General features: G+C 39.0%; 1 protein-coding gene across 1 annotated transcript; it reads right to left on the bottom strand.

Moving 5' to 3' along the window:
* Positions 1–1264: 1264 nt before the first annotated feature.
* LOX (lysyl oxidase) lies at positions 1265–9118 on the bottom strand (the record flags this gene model as incomplete). The annotated part of the gene is made up of 6 exons (XM_082835549.1): positions 8330–9118; positions 7868–7976; positions 6641–6778; positions 5243–5399; positions 1742–1837; positions 1265–1384 (listed from the first exon to the last, which is right to left on the bottom strand). The coding sequence occupies exons 1-6, from the start codon at positions 8949–8951 to the stop codon at positions 1265–1267; spliced, it is 1242 nt and encodes a 413-aa protein (XP_082691675.1). The 5' UTR covers positions 8952–9118.
* Positions 9119–22576: the final 13458 nt, after the last annotated feature.

Below are 22576 nucleotides of genomic sequence, written 5' to 3'. Positions count from 1 at the left end.
TCAGTTATACGGTGATCAGCTCCACACAATATGGGCCATAAACAGCCAGGTTTTCTGTATTTTGGGCATGTTCAGAAGAATATACTTGATAATCTTCTTTCAGTGCTACACCTTTGCTGTCATAGACTACATCTGTCTCTAATGCTATGATGACACTTAAAAAGCACAGGCTTTGCTTCTCTATGGAAATAAGGAAAAGGCTCCACTCCAAGATGAATGTAGCCCAATGCACTTTAAGCTCCACCTTCCTCCTGGCTAGGATCCCCAGTAGTGGGCAAAATATGCACAACCAGATAGGTTTATCTGTACTTTGGAAAGCCCACCAACTACAGGTTCATCTGCAGCAACCACTTGGTTTGTGTAGCAGGGAGAAATTTCTATAAATTTTAAGTTTCTAGTGTAGCTCTGTTAGACACCTTTCTGCATGATCCATAGGCACTCTTACATCACAGCAAAGCTGACATGTGTTCAGTATCACTCTAATGGTGTTCTTGTGTTGGGAAGGTATCACTCCCAGGTGGCATATGTAGTTAGAATCTATAACCCAGCATCACTAGAGCAGGCAGTGCTTAAGGGGTCAAGGTGGGACAGAGAGACAAGAACGCAAAACTACCCTTTAATTACTCTCATCAAAGCACCACACCTGTAATATTTACATGCTGGGATTCCTTCTAAGATTTCATTCAAGGAAGGGTTTCAGGACTAGGAAAATTATGAAGGCACCTCCATACAAGCCTCCTTTTGCAGGGTATTTCCCTATTACTTGTGTTTGTAGAACTCAAATATGTGAAATATTGATTTCTACAGAACAGGTGGTCTGACCTCTTCAGCTGCATGCTTTAAGACCGTCACTTTCAAAGTGTACTTTGAAGAACTCTAGGAATTTCTTCAGGGCTCCTTCATGGACTATGGGGAAGAGGCGGGAAACCCAACTCTCTGGGCTCCCACAAGGTTATCCACACTGCATATTGCATATTTTACAGACTCAGCTGCCATAGACTTTGAGGGTAAACAATGTGCTCTGTGTCTTGTCTTAAAAGCTAAGTTTCAGGGTGATAAAAACCTGAGTACATCCCCTTCTCCATTCTCTAGCATTATCAAAAAAAGATCAGCTCTAATTATGTTATAGTACAGAAGCTACCGTTTTCTACCTTTGGTCTATTTTACAAGGAAGCTGCAGTAGTAGTGAAAACAAATGTGTATAATGCCTATCAATGAATTAAGACTCATTGTCAGGAGAATTACTTAGCTAGGCAAATAGGACTCACGGTGAAATTGTGCAGCCCGAGGCATATGCATGATGTCCTGTGTAGCGAATTTCACAGCGGACGACATTGTTGGTATAGTCTGACTCAGGCACCAGGTAGCTGGGGTTCACACTGACCTAGGCAACATAAACATCATCTGTGTTTCAGATTTTATTAGCAGTGTTTACTGGTTAATTTCTTCCTATTTTCACAGGGCTAGAACAGAGGCAATGTGCTCCAACTAAATCAAGCAGGGAGGGGGTGTAAGTTAGGCACATGGTTCAACTCTGGAGAAGTTATCGAAGGAGGCTGTATATTTTTCCCTAAGTTCTTTCAAATAAGAATTTTTAAAATATATCTAGGTTGGTTTAGAAGTACTTCTGGAAGATGTATAATTGCTTGAAGGACCGTGATTATTTAACATTGGAATCCAGAGAAGAGGCCCATGAGTTGCAACTGAAATAAATTATGGGTACATATTCAAAGTTCTCTACCTTTAGAATATAGTTTCCAGGTTTTACATCTGTAATATCAATCCACTGGCAGTCTATGTCTGCATTATAGGTATCATAGCAGCCAGGACTCAGCCCCTGAAACAAATAAAATTCAAAAATTAAAAAGATGGTATATGGCTAGAATGTGCTAAAGAATATGCTTATTATTTGCAAATTAAATTTTAAGTTAGTACTTACAAGAGTTTGACATAAAACTATACTTATATTGCATCTCCTTTGAGAAGTATATATTACTCAGCCTTATAGCACCTCCAGCTAAAAAAAATACAGGACTAATATAAGTAGTAGTACACCTCGCTTCTTAAAATTGTCATAAATCACTAGTGATAAATACAATCTTAAGTGACAAAATAGGCCTCTACCAAAATTCTTGAATATTACCAGTTCAGGAATAAAGGCCATGTAATAATCAACTTGACTCAAATGTCTTGTTATCAGTGGAACTCTCTCCAATTTCTCTTCTTGGAAATTACCTTCCTATACTCTGAATATCCAAGATACTCTGTGTATAGATTTTATGGTATTTATCCTTCTCTCCTCTATATTAAAGTCATACTATATAAGAATATATCTAACTAGAGATTGTAAGCTCCCCAAGGACAGAGTCATATTGCATTTTTGAATAGTTAACACTTATGAACTATGTAGTATATGCCAGGATCAATTAAACATGTTAAATATATAAATTTAATTCTCACAACTACATGAGGCAGGAGGTAGTATTAACCCATTTTACAAATAAAGAAACTGAGGCACTATAAGGTCAAACAGCTCACACAAGAATATACAGCTAGTTAATGGCTGAGCTGGTTTTGAGTTTAGGCATTTGGGGTCCGGGGTCCCTGATTGTAACCACGACACTATGTTCTTTTTCACATCATCACTGAATATTTTGTTGTATTAAAGGGATGATTGCCACATCAACTCTACTTGCAAAGGTAGTCACTTCAATAAGTAAATGAGTGCCTTCTACAGGCTGAGAAGAGAAAAACACCACTAAGATATGGTCCTTGCTCTCCAGAAAGTTATAGCCTGGTGAAATTTGCTCAAATTGGAGTCCATAGGTATATTCTTGATTCCACTGGTTCTTCATCAGACGTTTTAACTGTTGTATTTGCAGTCTAATACTAATCAAAATGAATTAAAAAGTGTAGGCTAGAATCATTTAAACTCAATACCATGATTTAATTTCAGCAACCAAAATTGTTTGGTGCTTAAGATCACCTTGGTCACCAGAGAGATGGCAGAATCATCTAAAGCGTGTTCTACTAGTGCTGGTTTGCCTGTGGTTTGATTTGGGAAGAATGGGGGAGAACTGTGCTCTCATACAGCACACAGTAGTACAGATAGGCCAAACTCAAAAAGTACCTGTGCCACAGCAGTGAGAACCATTTTCCCACTTTGGTCCATACCAACTTGTGGTCATTCGTTAACCTTATGTTGAGTAGTCAATATATTATGAAGAATTTTCTGTTTCTGATTTCCAGCACATAATTCTGATTCTGGCACATAATATATATTCAGTAAGTGTTAGCTATTATTGTTGCTGCTACTACTACTACTACCACTACTACTACTACTACCACTACTACCACCACCACCTTCATGGCACTGTAAGGGAGTCACTGGATTAGATACCCATTTAAGACTGGTTTAAATAATGCTACAATGCTTATCTTACCTTTAAGTGAACAAAAGAACTTTAAAGAATGCTGAAATTGCCACTCTACCTTACTCAAGTGGCAGACTTTAAGTATAAGCTTTGATTATTTGAACTGGCAAACAAAAAAGGAGTTTTTCAGGGCAGTAAGCAAACAGGCATTTCCTGTATTCAAACTTTAAAAACTTTTAAAAAAATGTAGAACCTTAGCCAAGCCTATATAGATTAACTATTTGGTTTTAGCAAAACATAACTGTTTGTTACATAAATTAATGAGGTTGATGTAACTTTCTAGTTTCGTATATATTTAATATGTAAATTTGTTATCTAAGAACTTATATGAAAGCATAAATATAAAGAAGTCCTATCTAGTATTACTTTTGGATACATTTAAAAACTTTATAATACAACTAATCTAAGTCAATACTGGGACTTTGTGAGAATTTTTTTTTCCCTTTAAATGAAGCCCATGTTCAAGAAACACCAGTCTAGTGAAAAACACAAACACATTAGTCATTTGTAGTGTAAGACCTAGTGAATAATGGTTAAATAGGACACAAACGGAGGATAATTAACAAGAAAGCTACCTTGCTGATTCACTTCATTATAAACAGAAACGAACACACCATTGTAAAGCAATTATACTCCAATAAAGATGTTAAAAAAAAAAAAAGCTACCACATAAAAAGAAGTAGGGTCACCCCCCACGGAACTGGGGGACTCACATGCTATAAATACCTATAGTCTTAGATTCAAATATTTCAGCAGTGAGCTGTCCAGAGTGCCTCTTCTTCTAAAGGAAGAAAATAAACTCCAGGTCCACTGCACAGGTGGGTGCTGTGGGACTTAGAGATCACTGAGTGAAAAGGGGACCTCTATATACACATATGTGTAATGTGTGGGTAGGTTACATCTCTTTTGCTTAAAGAGTAAGTCCTGCCCCAGGGCGAGAGGAATTGAACCCTTACCCCTCCAATTGCTATGATGTTCTAAGCTGAGGGAAAGAAACAACGATAACATTTAGGCCACCAGAAAGCTTCCTGCCACAGCCCTGGAATTTGCTTCCCAAGATGCCAGCTGCTGATCCTTTTGTGCCCTGAGTTATGTACATTCACTACTCCCTGCCAAGATTTCCGCTGGAGTAAAATTATAATGTCCTTTTACAAATTAGGGTTTCTTATGGAAATACTGGCACAGCTTTTAAATGACACACATTTTCCCATTATAAGACATACAAACTGCTTAGGACAGCACTCTTTTTAAAAATCCATCCAAAGGACATCTGACATCAATTATACTGTAGGTTTAAATATATATGCATGGAGAAAGAAACTGTGTCCTCTGCTCTTCTTCATATGATTAAAAGAGACATTTTTAAAAGTACTTTTTAAGAAACTTATTTTCTGGCCTTTTGCTAATCCCAATCACCATTCTATTTTTAGTTTAATAGGTAGAGGGAGGAATAGTTTTGCAGGTGACAAAACAGATATCTTTTCTACAATTGCTTACCAATCAAGTTAAAGAATACAGAATGAGTGCAGAAACTGGAAACCATTAGGATTTTTTCAGATAATAAACTACTGCTTTTCACTGTAGAACATAACAGGTAGGCACATTGACTTTCTGTGATGATGAAATACTTTAAAAGTAATTTGGATCATCAAGCCATCCCTTTCCTTTTCCCAATAATTTACCATATGGACTAGATGACCCCCTAAATAAAATAGTTTTTTCTTTTAAAAAGAGCCTGCAGGAAAGAAAATAGAAGACTGTTTTCTCTCTGAAGCCTGTGGGTTCTTGATTCCAGGTTGCCACCCTACCTGTGTGTGTGCAGTACATGCAAACCGCCTATGGTAGCCGTAGTCACAGGATGTGTCCTCAAGACAGAAACTTGCTTTGTGGCCTTCAGCCACTCTCCTCTGGGTGCTGGCATCAAGCAGGTCATAGTGGCTGAATTCATCCATGCTGTGGTAATGTCTAATGTCCCACACAACACAGAGACAGTGGTCAGTAACATACAGAGAAAGCAACGAGGATTCTAGATGACATCCCCACTGCTTCCTGCACTTGTTTTCACATCAAAATTGAGATCAAGTTGATCTTCTTCAAGGTAGATTCATGCTAGATTTTTTTTCCAGGACAAAAATCTATCAAAATTATAAGGCTTTAACTTTGCTACTAGGAAAAAAAGACCTACTTTGAGTATGTTGCTTTTCTATTTCACTCTGTTTTATATTTGAATATTAAATAGAGATAGATAGTAAATTATCTTTGTTTAAGTGAAACTTGCCATATGTTATCTAGTATATCTCCTTTGGCTGCCACTACCGATGCTTCATTCCAAAATAGAAGAGCACTTGTCTCTTGGGAGGTTTCTGTAAAATTTTTAAAAAATGTGTTCTCACACATTTAAAATCCTTACTAAAATGCAAAGGAGAAATAAAGGCATGTTTTATCCACCATTATTATTTAACTAGTATAAACTTTTATTTAGAAATAATTCTATTTTATCAGCAAATTAGGTGCTCACATCTATTTTCCTCCTTTCATTAAAGTGAAGGTGCTGAGCTGTTCATCTTCTCACATAAGGAAAGAACAAGAAGAAATGGCTTGAACTATAGAAAGTTTAAGGGCACAAAACAGGATTTCCTGGCAGTAAACACCTAGGCAAGTTACCAAGTCAAACTATAGAATTACCTTATGTGAAAATATTTAAATTTAGGATAAAACAAGCAACTACCTTTTGCTTGGGTTTGATACAGGCCTTTTAAAAGATTGAGGTAAGCCCTTCTCAGTTCATGGAGTAAGTCATCTACATCTTTCTTTGAGAACGGTATCTGAATCCTTTTCATAATGTGTGATCTTTATTAAATGCTATGAAATGCTAACTAATTATAGATGATCTTGACTGTAATAGGCTTTTTTAGAACTCTTACCTGTAGTACATTGGGATAAAATTCTAGTGAAGCTAATTGCTGTATCCTATCAACAGTTTTAATAAGCTGGGCTTAGAGTTTCCAGTTTAAAAGATAACAGGATATAGTAGTTGATGTATTATTTTAAAGATAGATTTCCTTGATTATGTCAAATCACACAGAGAGAAATTCTAAATGTAAATAACAGCAATTTTCTCTCTTTGTGTAAGAATTTGTCATATCAAGAATCACCTGTAAAATGAAAAAGCAACTCAAAAGTACCCAAGAGGCCCATCCACTTACTGGTGACAACTGTGCCATTCCCAGGAATATCTCGGTCGGCTTGGTAAGAAATCTGATGTCCCTTGGTTTTTCACTCTTTGGGGAAATCTTAGCAGCACCCTGTGATCATAATCTCTGACATCTGCCCTGTATGCTGAGCTGTGATTTTGAAAAAAGAAACATTATTATTTTCACAGAATATTAACTAAAGACAAAATTATAAGCAAAACCTTTCCATTTTATAATGGTCACTACCCTCTTCCCCCAACTAGGCTATCAGTTCCAAGAGACCAGGGCATTTTGCATACATTTTTGTCTTAAACAGTTAACTAAGATGTAAAGTGGGGAAGTAACTCTAATAAAAGAGTATTCCCAGATTAGATAAATAATTTAGTAACTATCTTTAAAACAACGGCATTACTGTAGTAATATAGGGAATGCAATGGTGTGTGGTGCAAGACTCTAGAATGAAGATGATGAGCTTGGATTTCTTCTTTTAGCTGGACAGTTTTAAAGGAAGTGGAAGAAATTTACAAAATAAATTTTTTCTTATTTATTTTGTGTGAATATAGATATTTAAATACTATTGATGACCTTATTTTACATTAAAAAAATTTTTATGCATCTTATCAAATCATCTTTTGCTCCCTCTGCTGGTTTCCCAGCAGCAAACTCAGGGAATTCCATTCCCCAAATTGCTAAGATTTTATTTTAGGACTAATGCAAAAACAAAGCTCTTGCTCATGCTCGTATTCTGGCTGAAGTAATACCAAAATAACTAAGTTAATTGTGGCTTCAAATAAAAGAAGAAAACTATGACACCCAATAAGGGGTGCCGTACTGGCAAAGTGGCTCCCAAACTTTTAAAGGGGTATTAACAAGCTCTTCCATTACAGTATTTTTTCCACGTTATAGTTTAATAAAACCTTATTGGAAACAGTTGGCTCCAGAGTTTAAGGATCTTGGAAAAAGAATAGGAGACACACACACACACGCACACACACACGCACACACACACTCTCCAGGATAGGGTTTGTTTCATCTCCCTGACTTGTGCCACAGTTTGAAAGTCAGAACCCACAGAAATCTTCAAAATTTTAACTCTCCATCCAGGTCAGCATGCCCAGGAGAATACGTTCCACTTCCCAACTCCTCTCTGCACGGAACAAGAGTGGTCAGAACCAGGCACTTGGGCAGCACCCCCGGAACCAAGACGGAGGAGCTGGGCCGAGGAGATACAGCTGGTACCTGGCCAAGCAGTTTTCCTCCGCAGCGCATCTCAGGTTGTACATGGCCGTCTTTTGCACGTACGTGGACGCCTGGATGTAGTAGGGGTCGGGCACCAGGTCCGGAAGACCTAAACGTCAGCCAGGCGATAGGCAAAAACAGTGAGACAACTCCGCGGCCCTCACCCTGGCTCCGGGTCCCTCCATGTCCCTTACTCCTCACCCTTCACCCAGCCGGACTGCGGTTGTAGGGCTGCGGCTAGCAGAAGAATGGGGACGCCGAGGGCTGCAAAGCAATGTGGAAAGAAAGCAGGAGGGGCCAGGCGCGCGGTTTGCAGCAGATTCCAGGGCTGCCTCTGCAGGAGCAGGGGGAGGGATGGGATCTGCATGGACTGAGGCCTGCCGCGCCCAGGCAGCCACGTCGGGGAGCCACAGAGTTGGGGAAAGGGTGCGCGGGTGTTTCCGGCGACTTGGGGGTGCTTACCATACTGGAAGTAGCCGGTGCCATATCCGGGCCGGTACCTGCTCCCAGGCCTGGGCCTTTCGTATGTGTCGTAGTAGTTGTAATAGGGGTTGTCGTCGGTGTACTTGTAGGGGTTGTACGGGTCGTCGCCCACCATGCCGTCCACGTCCACGCGGTTGGGCGGCCGCAGGTTACTGAGCGCCGGGAGCTCTCCTGGCGCCGTCTGGTTACCGGTGCGCGGGGCCCCAGACATTGAGTAGCCAGCTTGGAACCAGTGGCGGGCGGCGGGCCTGGGGCGGCCAGCTGCGGCTCCAGACGAGCCGGCCGTCCGCGCCCGCGCCGCCACCGTGCGGTTGTTGCGGAGCAGCAAGATTGGCGTGCGCAGCTGCGGGGCGGTGGCGTTGGCGGCGCCCGGGGCGGTGGCGCCCGGGTCTCGCCGGCGCTGTGGCTGGTACTGCGAGCCCAGGCTCAGCAAGCTGAACACCTGCCCGTTGTTCTCCCATTGGATCTTCTGGCGCCAGGCGCCCGGAGCCGCCGGCTGCTCGCGAGGCGGCTGCTGGTGGCCGGCGGCCGGCGGGGCGCAGCGCACGAGTGCGCAGAGCTGCAGCGGCCCGAGCAGGAGTGCGGTCCAGGCGTAGTGCATCGCTCCCTTTGCTGGATTGTCCCCGCTCCGGGAGGACGTAGCTCGGAGAAAAAAAAAAAAAAAGAAAGACGGGGCTCAAATCACGAGAGGGAGGGAGAAATCTTCAACTAGGGAGGCGGACTGGGCTCGCGTCTATCTCAGTCCCCACCAAGCAGTGCCAAGGATGGGCTACAGACCCTCTCCAGTAAAGGCTGCTGCTGGGACGTGGCACTCGCCTCTCTCCTCTTTCTCAGTCCTTCTGGAAGGCGACGGGGAGCGGCGTGGCGGCCCCGGCGAACGGGCAGTGTCTGGAGTGAAGGAAGGAGGAGAGATTTTAAACTTTCTGGCACATTTGCAAAGTTACACAAGCCGTTCTGGCCCGGCCGCCCCTCCGCTATTTGTTCACGTAATGTGATTGGAAACGTGCAAGGCGGACAGCTCCTCGCCTCTGCCCCTCCCTCCCCTCCCCGTCTTGTCCTCCTCCCCCCAGACACGTTGCACAGGGAGCGTTAAGGGGAAAGAACAAAACGGAACACACATCCTGAGACACGCTCTTAATCTGGGGCGAACATGCAGGAATTTCAAAAGACTCAGACAGGCAAAGCCAGCCAGGCCATGGGGCGACGCCAAAATATGCACGAAGAAAAATGCTATTAGGTCACCAGCCCTGCAGAGGCGGGAAGTCGGGAGGTGGGGAGGGTGCTGGGGGCGAGAGTCGGGGATGGGGGGAGGGGGGAGGGGGAGGGGGAAAGTGGGCGGAGGAACGATTGTGACTAACTTATCCATAAGGAGTTAACCAGACAAATTTCCACACGCCTCGCTTTTATGGGAAGCGCCTTCAGCAAATAAACCCCAAGATATGAAATTTTGTTTTTCTGTGTGTAGGTAATATGAGAAATGGGTTACAAATTTATTTCCTCCAGTGAATATTTTAATAACCAAAAGTAAAATTTTACAGGGAACAAAGCCAGCTAACGCTGAAGTGATGAATAAACCTGTCTCTTTCAAAATGCAGGCCTGAATTGTACTTTAAGTGGAAGTGAAGAACCATCTTTCATTTCCACAGTGTCTCTCAGGAAGTTTCAGTAAAGGGGGCTAGAGCAAGTCTGCCTTAGCACTCAGAAGGCAGTTTCAAATATGCATTTCATCTGATTTTTTTCTCTTTATATGTTTAATAAGGAGGTTTGACTTTGGATTAAAAAAAAACTTAACCATTTGTTAAATGTTGAAAAGTCAGTAAAGAATCCTTTGGTGTTTGATTGATCTTCCAAGCTAAACAAAGAGGTTGAGGAAGAAACAGCCTTGGGTTTCAGATTTTGGTAAAGAGAAGGGAATGGGAGTGGCCAGAGGAGAATGTGTAGGAGGCTGTGGGTAGGAGATAGGTAATGCTGACTGGAAAGGGATGCTTAATGGACGAGTTGTTCACATGCCACTCAGGGTTTGGGCAGTGCTGGAAGCATTTCAAAGAAAAATATTTAACGGTTTAATTTAAAACTACAGTCAGAACCAGGTTTTATTAACCTTTTAATTGGACTCATCATTGATTGGGCCATTGTCTAGATACACTTCAATATTCACCTATCACTGTTGGTCTCTGTCTCTTGATGATTAACCACCACATTTGGATTGTGTCGTGGACCTCTGCTGATTTGACTGCCCAACACACATTTCACTTGTTTTCTGGTCAGAACAACTGTATCTTCCTTTTGGAAACTTCCCCTACCCAGTTGCATGGTGGGACTGACTGAGCATTCGTGAGACTTCCCCCACTTCAAACGGTGGTCATTAGACTCAAGCATGGCTAATCAAACCATCTCCCTAGAGTTCAAATCTTGAGCAGAAGTACACAAAGGTCAGAAATGTTGGAGCCCGCTCTTCCCGCTAGTAAAGAAAGTTTCTGTGAGTTGTTGCTACACAGATTCCCCTTAAGGTGTCTTGGGCCAGTACCTTCGAAGGCCTGGTTCTTCAGCTTTTCCTTCCATTTTTCCACTGCATTCCTTTGTGGCTTAATGTGGTCAGAGTCAATTTCTGTTGTTTACCACTCAAGAACCCTGATTGACACTAAGGTGAGGGTTGGCTGGTTCTCTCACGTAATCAGATCTCATGATTCTGAATCCAAGGTGATGCGTTTGGCTTTTACTGAGTCAATTAAGATTTGCTCTGCTGTGTCCACACACCATCCTTGATCACAAATGGGTGTCAGGTGGAAGCTTGCCTATGGATTGCCAGATCTCTTACTTAAATATTGAAGATAAAAATTCAAGTGCAAATCCCATGGATGATGGCAGGTCAGCAGTGCTATCCCTCTGTATGAAGTTCAGAGACATCTCTAGCTATCATGTTATAGACTTGCGGCAGAACTTAAACTACTCAATTCCCCAAACGCACTAAGAGAAGGAGTAAAAAGAAGAAGCAGGTGTATATAATTTGGATGGACGGGCCAAATTATAGGAGAATCAGGAAGGGAGAGAGTATAATTATCTCTCATCAGAAAAATGTTCTATATTCACCCATGAAGAGCTTGTTCGCCAGGAAAGAGAAGCCCACAACTGCTAGGGCTTGACCACACGTTGCTGAGGGAAGACCTCTGCTATGGAGTTCAGACTGTCAGAGTGGCAAACCCGAGTGTCCCTTAATGGGAGGGTAGAAAATTTTTCCTGGATCTTGGATAAAATACTCTTGCTTCCAATCCTGGTGTTTACATAAAAAAGCTGTGTATCTTTGGACAGCTGACTTACTTTCCCTGGCTCTTAGTTTTATGTAGGATTCAAGGATTAACTCAGATCCTTTCTAAAGTATTTTCCCTGTTTTAAAATCACTGATTTTTGTGAATAGCCAAGTAACTCCAGTTACTTTCAATTCATTCACTATAACGTTTCATTATGATTATTAATATTTAATTGAATAACTCCTTTAGTTGGACTTTAAAGCTTTGGATGTATTTTATGTGTGAGAGTGTGCAGACTGCCATTTTCCCTTTTTAAATATTTCCCTTCAGAAATTCAGTGTACATTTGTTTTACAAATATTTCTTGAATACAGTTATACTGTGAAGTGTAGTATACCGTAATGGTGATTTGCCCACCTGGGCACTCAATGAATGTCAATTGATTAACTCATCAAAATTTATGGCTGAATGAAGTTCACCATTATTTTCAAATTTGCTCCAACAGACTTAAAAATTTCTTGTCAGAATAAAATAACTAGAATAGTAATGTGTGCACTATTTATTTTCCTTTAAACACACAACACTACTTTAGGGGGGAAAACACATTACCCTTTGTTATACTTCCTCATGAGATGGTTAGTTGCTTTTCTTTCTCTTCCCCTTTCTCTAAATTCTCTCTACCTTATGACTCAGCCAACTGAAAACAAACATGTGGCTAGCACATTGGGGACAATTGAAAGTGTTTGCAAACCCTGTGAGAGACAGTCTAGCCACACATTGTGCCTTCTGTTCAATGACAAAGCTATTATTCACAAAATTGGAGAAACTACAGTTCCTTCTACTCAACACTGAAATAATCATGAATCATGACAATAATAACTGCAGCTACATCAAGATACCTTTGCTTTTAGCTTTAGTAAGATCCATAGCTGATTCCACTTTGACTCTGAGATCTTCTTTTGTGGACAATTCTACAGTATATAGCATAAGAGGAAAAGAGATGGAATTATGCTATTTTTTTCAAGGTTCTAGAATATCAATATCAAGAATTTAAACTGCAGTGTCTGTCACATTGATTAAGAAGTGAAAGTTGTTGGGACTTCCCTGGTGGTGCAGTGGTTAATAATCCACCTGCCAATGCACAGGACACGGGTTCAAGCCCTGGTCCAGGAAGATCCCACATGCCGTGAAGCAACTAAGCCCATGCGCCACCACTGAGCCTGCACGCTAGAGCCCGTGAGCCACAACTACTGAGCCCGCGTGCCTAGACCCCGTGCTCCACAACAAGAGAAGTCACCGCAATGAGAAGTCCACACACTGCAACGAAGAGTAGCCCCGCTCACTGCAACTAGAGAAATCCCACGCACAGCAACGAAGACCCAACGCAGCCAAGAATAAATAATTTTTTTTACATCTTTATTGGAGTATAATTGCTTTACAATGGTGTGTTAGTTTCTGCTTTATAACAAAGTGAATCAGTTATACATATGTTCCCATATCTCTTCCCTCTTGCGTCTCCCTCCCTCCCACCCTCCCTATCCCACCCCTCTAGGTGGTCACAAAGCACCGAGCTGATCTCCCTGTGCTATGCAGCTGCTTCCCACTAGCTAGCTATTTTACATTTGGTAGTGTATATATGTCCATGCCACTCTCTCACTTTGTCACAGCTTACCATTCCGCCTCCCCACAACCTCAAGTCCATTCTCTAGTAGGTCTGTGTCTTTATTCCCGTCTTACCCCTAGGTTCTTCATGACAATTTTTTTTCTTAGATTCCATATATATGTGTTAGCATACGGTATTTGTCTTTCTCTTTCTGACTTACTTCACTCTGTATGACAGACTGTAGGTCCATCCACCTCACTACAAATAACTCAATTTTGTTTCTTTATATGGCTGAGTAATATTCCATTGTATATATGTGCCACATCTTCTTTATCCATTCATCCGATGATGGACACTTAGGTTGCTTCCATCTCCTGTGAAAGTTTCTATAAGACTGTTCTTATATTTGTAAACTGTATTCATATATGTGGGATAATTCGTATAAATGGAAAGTAGAGTTACGCAGAAAGCCAGAACACTAATGCCTTGGTGGAAGGACTCTGAGTTGAGCACAGATTCTTTAGTTTGGGGTTCAGGAAGCTCATACAAATGTCGTTCATTGGTAGACTAATGTTCATACGTGCTTTGGTGCCATGCAGTTTGAAAACATCACAGAGAATAAAATCAACAAAGAAAGTGGGAAGTTGGAGATGTGTAAGTGAGAAATGATTGAGAAAAAAGTAGGCATGATATCCAACACAAGGGAGATGAATTGAGAGGTGAATGAAAACACTAAGCACATTTTTGAAGGTAATTTAGAAAGGAGTACAGCGTGAACCAGAAGTCTTTGGACCAGAAATCTTCTTACTTAGGGTAAAATGGAGGAGAAGAGCAAGTTAGTTTTGAAGTTAACAATGTGCTTGTGTTCCCTTGACCTCATTCTTACCTTCTGCCACATACCACTTCCAGGTACTCGCTCAAATATAAAAAGTAGACTGTTGGTACACACTTATCTCTGTGTCAAGGCTGAAATGAAAAAAAAAACAAAACAAAACTGTAAACAGACCAGATAGAAGAATTCCAGAAATAATGAATTTTAAAATATCTTGTTTGGTTACTTATCTCCTTGGGCCACCTAGGGAATGGAAAAGTGGAGCTTAACCCTAGGGAATGGAAAAGTATTTTTTTCTAGTGTCTTTATCGCATATTCATATGTGATTAAGTAAATATTGTTAGTCACTATAACAAAACGGGAAGATGAGAAGGGGTGAAGTTATGATAGGAGAATGAGTCTTTGAAATTCAGTTAATCAGAGTTCAAAGTAATTTGGTTACATTGACCACAGAAATAAGGGGTCAGCCTTATTTTTGGCAAAACTGCCTACAAATGAAGTCCAAGTGATTCGATTGGACGTGATGGACTGTCCATGACAAAGAATCCACTGTTCTTCATGCCATGAGTTGTACTAGGGTCATTCCTGTTTTTAATTGATACAATGAAGTGTGTCCTTTGGTCCATGTCCTGCCTTATTTGCTGCTTCTCAGCTCTTCCTGGATTCAGCTTCATTGTCTCAGAACCCTAAAAGTTATTTAATACAACCTGGATATGATCCTCTGAGATGGTGGGATAGAGGTCAGGGGAACATTCATGCTTAACTAAGGTGTCCCCATCTACTTGTCACATGCTATGATTGCAGTCCACCATCAGATCGTCTTCCCTCTGCTTTAACTTAACCCAAAGTGCCCTGCCTTCATTTAGTATCCAGGAGGACTAAGACCACAGATTACTAACAACCTACTGCAAATTATATGGAGTTGTATTATTTTCTCTCTCTCCCGTAAGACAGTAGTTCTCAGAACATTTGAGGGTGTTATGGATGTTTGGAGTAAAGGCGGAGTGAAGAAAGATCTTGATGGGGCTCTAGAGGTGAAAACCTGTTTACTAATCGTTGCTCAAGATGAGCTTTGAGAATCATTGTTCTTTCTCTTTCTGTTATTATTAGAAAATTGCTTATTTCACCATCTCACTTCTTCTTGATTATATAGCACCTTAAGCAAAGAATCAAAGACTTTTATATCATGGCTCTTAAAGCTATGATATAGCTTTTAAAGCAGGTCCAGTTAGTTATATAGTTAGTACGTTGTTGTAAACACGGGTTTCTTTGGCTTCTATGTATTTTCTTTTCCTACTTTTCAGCTATTTCATGGATCACAGCCATCCCTTCCAGAAAGTGGCAGATAAAAAGAGAAAAATTGAAGCTCATAAAGTGTGTGGGAACTCTGTCTCCTATAGGTCACATAATGGCACTGAACAGTTTGACCACTATTCTGGGCTACTTATGGGAACAAGACAGGCTTTTCTGCCAGTGACATATCTCTTATACTTTATTCTCAACAGTCTATATAAGTTTTTGCAAATAATTAATACAAGAGCCTATGATACAATGGCATATTTGGAAACATTAAATGAATTGATTAAATGAAAATATTAAATGAATATTAAGTGAAACTTGTAAATGAATGTATACAACCTCAAAATGATCCATGACGAAGGAATCTCTCATGCCCAAAAAATGAGTTGAATACACAAGGCCTTTTCAAACTTGCTAAATGGATTCTCAGTAGAAGAAGGAAATAATAAGGAAATGAATAGTAATAAAAATAGCAACTTAATCACTCTCTTTAAAGGACACTACTGGTCCTCTCATTAACAATAAGCATTTCTATTTCTTGTCATTTGCAATGCTTCTGACACAGTGTAAAGTGCTTAAATGTATTACCTCATTTTATCCTCACAACAACCCTGTGAGCTGGTTATTAATACCTCCATTTTATGAATAGAAAACAGAGGCTTAGATAGATTAAGCAACACGCTCAGGTAAAAATGGACAAAACTAGATCTTGAACCTCAGGTTTATCCTGTTATAAACACTATATTACTCTTGCCACGTGAAGTAGAATAAAGGTAAGTAATAGTCTCTTTCATTTTCTTTCTTTGTTTTAATTATTGGAAAATTAGGCTTAGTGACTCACTGAAGGAGGTTGTGGCCAGGTCAATTAAATGACTTGCAATGACTGTTTACCTAGTGCCTAAGGGTAAACGGCTTTGGGATAACTGGTTGATGGAGACAGACAGTCCTTGGATAACTATTACCTCTACTATTTACTAACAGGGAGTTCTTGGACGAATTAAGTGTTCTGAGACTCAGGTTTCTCAAGCAAAAATAAAGATAATAAGACTTATCTTGTAGGAAGTGTTGTGAGGATGAAATATTTGTAAGTATATGGCAGAGAATCTAGCTTACATTAGGCAGTAAGTAGGTGATAACTGTTGTTAATGCTTGGTACTTAGACATTACAATTTAAAAGTCAACAAGACTATTTGTGTATAAACAATTATGCAGAAAGGAGTTTTCTCTAAACATGGAAAAAGAGGCATTATTTAATTTTTAAAGTGCCTGTTTTGTAACTTTGAGGCAAGAAGATTCTTTAAAAAATAAGTCAGCTTTATTTAGCTATAATTTACATAAAATAAGATGTGTAACTTGCAAGTACACAGTTTGATGAGTTTTAACAAATGCATATGTCTTTGTAATCAGCACCACAATCAGGATATAGACTATTTCCATCATTCCATGAAGTCTCCATGAGCCCACCCGACCCCTGCCCCAGGAAACCACAGATCTGACTTTTTTTCACCTAGATTAGTTTTATCTGCTCTAGGACTTCATATAAGTAGGAATTATGCAGCAGCTATCCTTTTGTGTCTGTTCTTTTGCTCAGCATGTCTAAGATTCATCCATGTTGTTGCTCAATCTGCAGTTCATTTATCTTTCATAGTGAGTAATGTTTCATGCTATGAACATACCATAATTTATTTGCTTGTTTGTTTCCCAGACTGGAGCTATTATGAATAAAGCTGCTATGAGTATTCATCTACAGGTTATTCAGTGGATGTATTTTTTATTTATTTTTGTAAATACTTAGGGGTAGAATTGCTGCATCTTTAGAGTTAGGTATGTGTTTACTTTTATAAGAAACTATCAAATCTTTTTATAAGTAGTTGTATTATTTTACATTCACACCAGCCGCATACAGAGATTCCGTTGTTCCACATTCTTGCCAACCCCTGATATTTCAGTCTTTTTCCATTTTAGCCATTGGGTGTGAAGTGGTATTTCATTATTATTTTAATTTGCATTTCCTTAATGACTTATGATTTTAAGCATTACTTCCATGTGATACTTTTTTGTGTGCTATACATTTTTGAAATATATATTCAATTTTTTGCCCAATTTTTTTCTTATATTCTTATTAAGGTGTAAGAGCTTTTTATACATTCTGGAAACAAAACTTACGTGAGACATATGTATTACAAATATTTTCTCCATCCATGGGCTTACCTTTTCATTTTCTTAATGTCTTTTGAAGAACAGGAGTTTGTAATTTTGATAAAATCCAGATGATCAATTTATTTTCCTTTTGCATCCTAAGATATCTTTTTCTAACCCAAATTGACAAGATTTTCTGCCAGAAGTTTTATAATTTTAGCTTTATGTTTAGGCCTATGATCCATTTTAAAATACTTCATATGGCTATCCAGTTGATTCAGCAAAATTTGTTGAAAAGACTATTTCTCCAAGACACCCCTTTGCACATTTGTCAAAAATCAGTTTGCCTCTATGTGCAGATCTATTTCTGGACTTCCTATTCTTTTTTACTAGCATGTTTATTCTCATGTCATTACCACACTGTCATGATTATCATAGCTTTATAGTAAGTCTTGCAATCAGATAGTGAAAGTCCTCCAAAAATATTTTGACTGTTTTTGGTTCTTTGCATTTCCATATACATTTTAGAAACAGCCTGACAATTTCTACCCAAAAAAATGCTGGAATTCTGATTGAAGCTTCATTGAATCTATATATCAGTTTGGGGACAATTTATACTTTAACAATATGAGTCTTCCAGTCCATGAACATGGTATACACTCCACTTATTCAGGTCTTTAATTTCTTTCAGCAGTGTTTTGTAATGTTCAGTGTAGAAACTTTGCATCTCTTTTGTTAAATTTATAAGTATTTTATGTGTTTTGAGATTATTATAATGAAAATATTTAAACTTAATTTTCTTATTGTTTGTTGCTAGTTTATAGAAACACAATAGATTTTATACATTGACTTTATATCCTCTTTAAAACTTTGTTTTAGTTAAGATTTAAGGAGGAGAATAATAAGAGACTGTGAAAGAAACCTGATGGATGTAAATAAGAGAACAACAAAGAATGATTCTATATGATCACAAAGAATGATTGTATATGAACAATTTTAGAGGGTAGGTAATGAAAAAATAGTACCATATCTGCTAACTATTGCTATGTAACAAATCATCTCAAAACCTAGTGCCTTAAAATAATACAAATAGTATTATTTCACAGTCCTTTGGGTCAGCTGAGTGGTTATTCTCTTTTTAGCTGCTCATACAGATACATTCAACTGTACCTTTGTCTCAGAAACATATCTGGTACATACTTTATTCTATCTGTGAATGAATCAATTTATTGGGAAAACAACAAACATAAAAAAATCTATTGAAAAGAACATGAATAATTCATTTCACATACTCACAATATTGGAAATAATCAGATACTACCAAAAATATTCACCTACTAATTAATATAAAATATTAATACTTCTAAACTAATTATGGTGATTCATAAAAAATCATAATCAAAAATCAAAAAGAAAGTATAAAGTATTTTATTTACTTATTAAATAAATTTAACCCATCACAGAATCAATAAAAGAGTTGCATAAGAGGAATCAGGAGTAGTATTTGTATATATGAAAGTTTGTTTAATCATGGATAGAAAGGAAATAATTTTTAAATTAATGTTAATAATGCATTTATATACATATATGTTTAGTCCGATACTTTTAATATATAACATGTCCCAAACTGATTATTTTTCTGCAGCAAACTTTTTACTTTATTCTCCTCTCTCTTAGTAACCATAACCCCAGCTGGCTAGTCCAGAAACCTGGGAGTCATCCCTCAGGTCACGCTGTCCTTTACCCCAACATCCAATCCATTTTAGAATATGGTCCATTGGACCTCCTTTAACATTTCTGCTTTTCCCCATCTCCATTTCAAACACCCCTGACGAAGTCACCAATTATCTCTCAGGCAATAACTTCCTAGCCAATTTCCCCACGTTCATTGACCCATGCCCACCCTCACATAGTCCATACTGTAGCTAGGGTGATTATTTTTACAAACACACATATGACGATGTCATTTCTGTCATCAAAACAATTTAGGAGAAGCTCACTTCCTTAGAGTGAAGTAGAAAATTCCTACTATGGCCTAATGGACTCTGCTCTTGCCAATTTATGTAGGTTCAATGCCGCCACCACCGCCACATCCCCACAGCCCCACCTCCTCTACACTGCTACTGTTCATTGCAGTTTCCAGACCAAACTGTCATACGCTCTCCCATCAGAGTCTTTTTTGCATGAATCACTATTTCTTCTACTCTTTAGCTAGCCAACTTCATCGCATTCTTCAAGTCTCAGAGCAAATGTCATTTCTTTCTGGAGACTTTCTTTTCACCCCCAAACAAGGTCAACTTCTTTTTTGCACATACATAGTATACTGCACTTGTTTGTAAAACTAGCCTCACCTGTAATTATGTGCTCAATGCCCGTCTTCTCAATTGAGCTATAGTTTCCATAAGGATATAAATTTCATCCATATATATTCATCCAAGTTGCTTATTTCCATCTGCAGGAACGAGGATTTCCTTTATGTATTGTATGTGGACTAAGTACAATATCTATTATCAATACATGTTAATAAGTCGTAATAATAAAAACACTTTGTCCTAACTTAGCATGGTTTCAACAAACATGTACTGCACTCCCAGAATCAGTGTGCCAAATGAAAAGTCACTTCAGCTGTCTCAGCATGGGAACTTAAGTAATTACTCACTTGGGAGAGAAATGGGCTTAATTTAACCAGAATAGCAGAGCGTCTGCTCCAGAGAGGTCTTGGGCTGAAGCAATTGGAACCTTAATCTCACCAAAATGACAAGGTTTTGGCTGAAGTGAATGGGGAATCTTGCCCAATACTTGACCACACAAAACTGGCTTTAGTCAGGCCCTCACATTTCATGTACCAACATCTACTTGTTTCTTAATTTAAAAAGGGTAAAGGTAACTTAATTGTAAACAATGCCGTTTTATAGTAGACTAAATAGTTTTAGAGTTATCCCATTTAAATTTTCATTTGTAAATTGAATAATTCATTTAACTGAGTATTCACATTTTCTTAGGACTCTGGTTATTTTATGAGCTGCCCTTTGTTGAGAATGGTGTTTGGGCATCTCAACAACGACTGCATGGTGAATTGTGAATGAGATGAGGAGAAGAAATAATTTAAGGTGATCTGACACTAAATTGCAAAGTTTATGAGGCAGAAAGCATGCATGAGCATTGAAACGGGGCTCTTAAAAATGCTGTGACTTGTTTTTGGAAGTAACAGGACCTCAGCTAAGAGCAGCTTCAGCTGCAATCCAAATGGTGATATTTTCATATGAGAAGGGCTAAATGATCATTTCGTGATCTTTCAAGCAAACCACAGAGGAAATTCACAAATTACTACAGCAGACTTTGCTTGTGTTGACACTTATGTACACAATCAAAGGGGCTTTTCTCTAAGTGTCTACATTAAAGGCTTGCTTTCACAAAAGAAAAATATCCCTTACAACTAGCTATAGGAACAAAGAATAAAGAAACAGAAGTTACTGTTTTATTTATCAATACATTTTTACTATGCTATAACTCTGTACTAATAATCAGCTATATAAACAAGTGATTCATAAGAAAAATTGACAGTTTACCCATTTCCTTATGAGTAAATGGATATTATCAAGTTGATTATTTCTTGATTATTATCAAGTTGATTACATTTTTTGTATGTGATACTAAGGGACCACTAAATAAACTACTGCTATATCTGCTACAGTATATTTAATCATCTTTCACAAAAAGATATGTCTTTCATGATGGTACTCCAACTTAATTTCTGAGCAGCTCTGCCATAACACTTTGTAAGAGAATGGAGATATATCTTAAATATTCAATGTTTATTTCATATTGACTAGATATTGAGACTAAATGTGATGTCTGAAGAAATTTTTTTTAAAGAAAACTGGCGGTCGTAAGTATGTGCTCTCTATTTTGGCATTTTCCTTGGGGACTGAGTAAAGTTTCTAATTGCTTAATTACCTATTAGGATGACTGACCATTGTTTATTATTATTATTATTTTTTGTGGTACACGGGCCTCTCATTGCTGTGGCCTCTCCCATTGCGGAGCACAGGCTCCGGATGTGCAGGCTCAGCGGCCATGGCTCACGGGCCCAGCCGCTCCGCGGCATGTGGGATCTTCCCAGACCGGTGCACGAACCTGTGTCCCCTACATCGGCAGGCGGACTCTCAACCACTGCGCCACCAGGGAAGCCCCCAAGTACTATCTAAGTTACAAGTTAGGGACTACTTTTGGTGATTTTGAGCCTAGTGCATAATAATTGCTAGAATTAAACACTTACCCTATGTCTTCCAAACTATTAACAGAATAGATATAAAGGAGGAAATGGTCTGAGAACAAGTGCCAATGGGTTTTAGAGTAATACTAAAAGCCAATGAAATGCTGTGGAGATGTACTGAAGCAAAATGTCAATTTTGGGAACTGGATGCTCTAAAAATAGGACTAGATTTATGCAGCATTGTATTGGAGGTTATCTATGAGCTTGATTTATAATCTTTTCTCAACAGACTCTCAATTTCTCGAAATTTTTCTCAATTTTTGGTAATAACTCCTGAAAGGAAAAAAAAAAAAGATTATAGCAGACATGTGCTTATAGTGTCTCTACTCCTCTTCCAAATACTTCATGTCCTCAGAACATGGCTTCCACTGAGAGATTTGAAATCAGTTTCTGGATTTACTGATACAGGCTACTTGCTACTAGGAATTTGAGAAATTCATGGGAGGTGTCTCACCAGGAACCCAAGAAATGGAATTTTAGGTGTGGCTAGCAAATGACTTAAAACTGCTTTAGTAGACTTCCCTGGAGACAGAAAAATACTGTCTATAGGTCTAGTGGATTCAAAGCCACACAGTTTTTTCCTTTCTGTAGTGGACTTTCTCACTGCTCCAGAATGAGTGTATGTCAGGATGGAGTTTTTTGGAATTCATATGTCAAGTTCATAGCTATGAGTGGGTAAAAACTCTGCTTTTGCATTCCTACAGAAAACCACTAAAATGAGTCATCCTCTAGGGGGCAGTAGAGCATGATACAGGCTCAGAATCGTCTGGATCAAGTTCCTGAGGGAATGATTGATCATGAAGAACGATTAGTCTTAGACTTGAGAAAAC

This window comes from Leucopleurus acutus (assembly GCF_964270905.1).
Source record: "Leucopleurus acutus genome assembly, chromosome: 3".
Classification (NCBI taxonomy): Eukaryota; Metazoa; Chordata; class Mammalia; order Artiodactyla; family Delphinidae; genus Leucopleurus; species Leucopleurus acutus.
The sequence above is the reverse complement of the archived record's forward strand: the minus strand, read 5'-3'. Positions and strand labels throughout refer to the sequence as shown.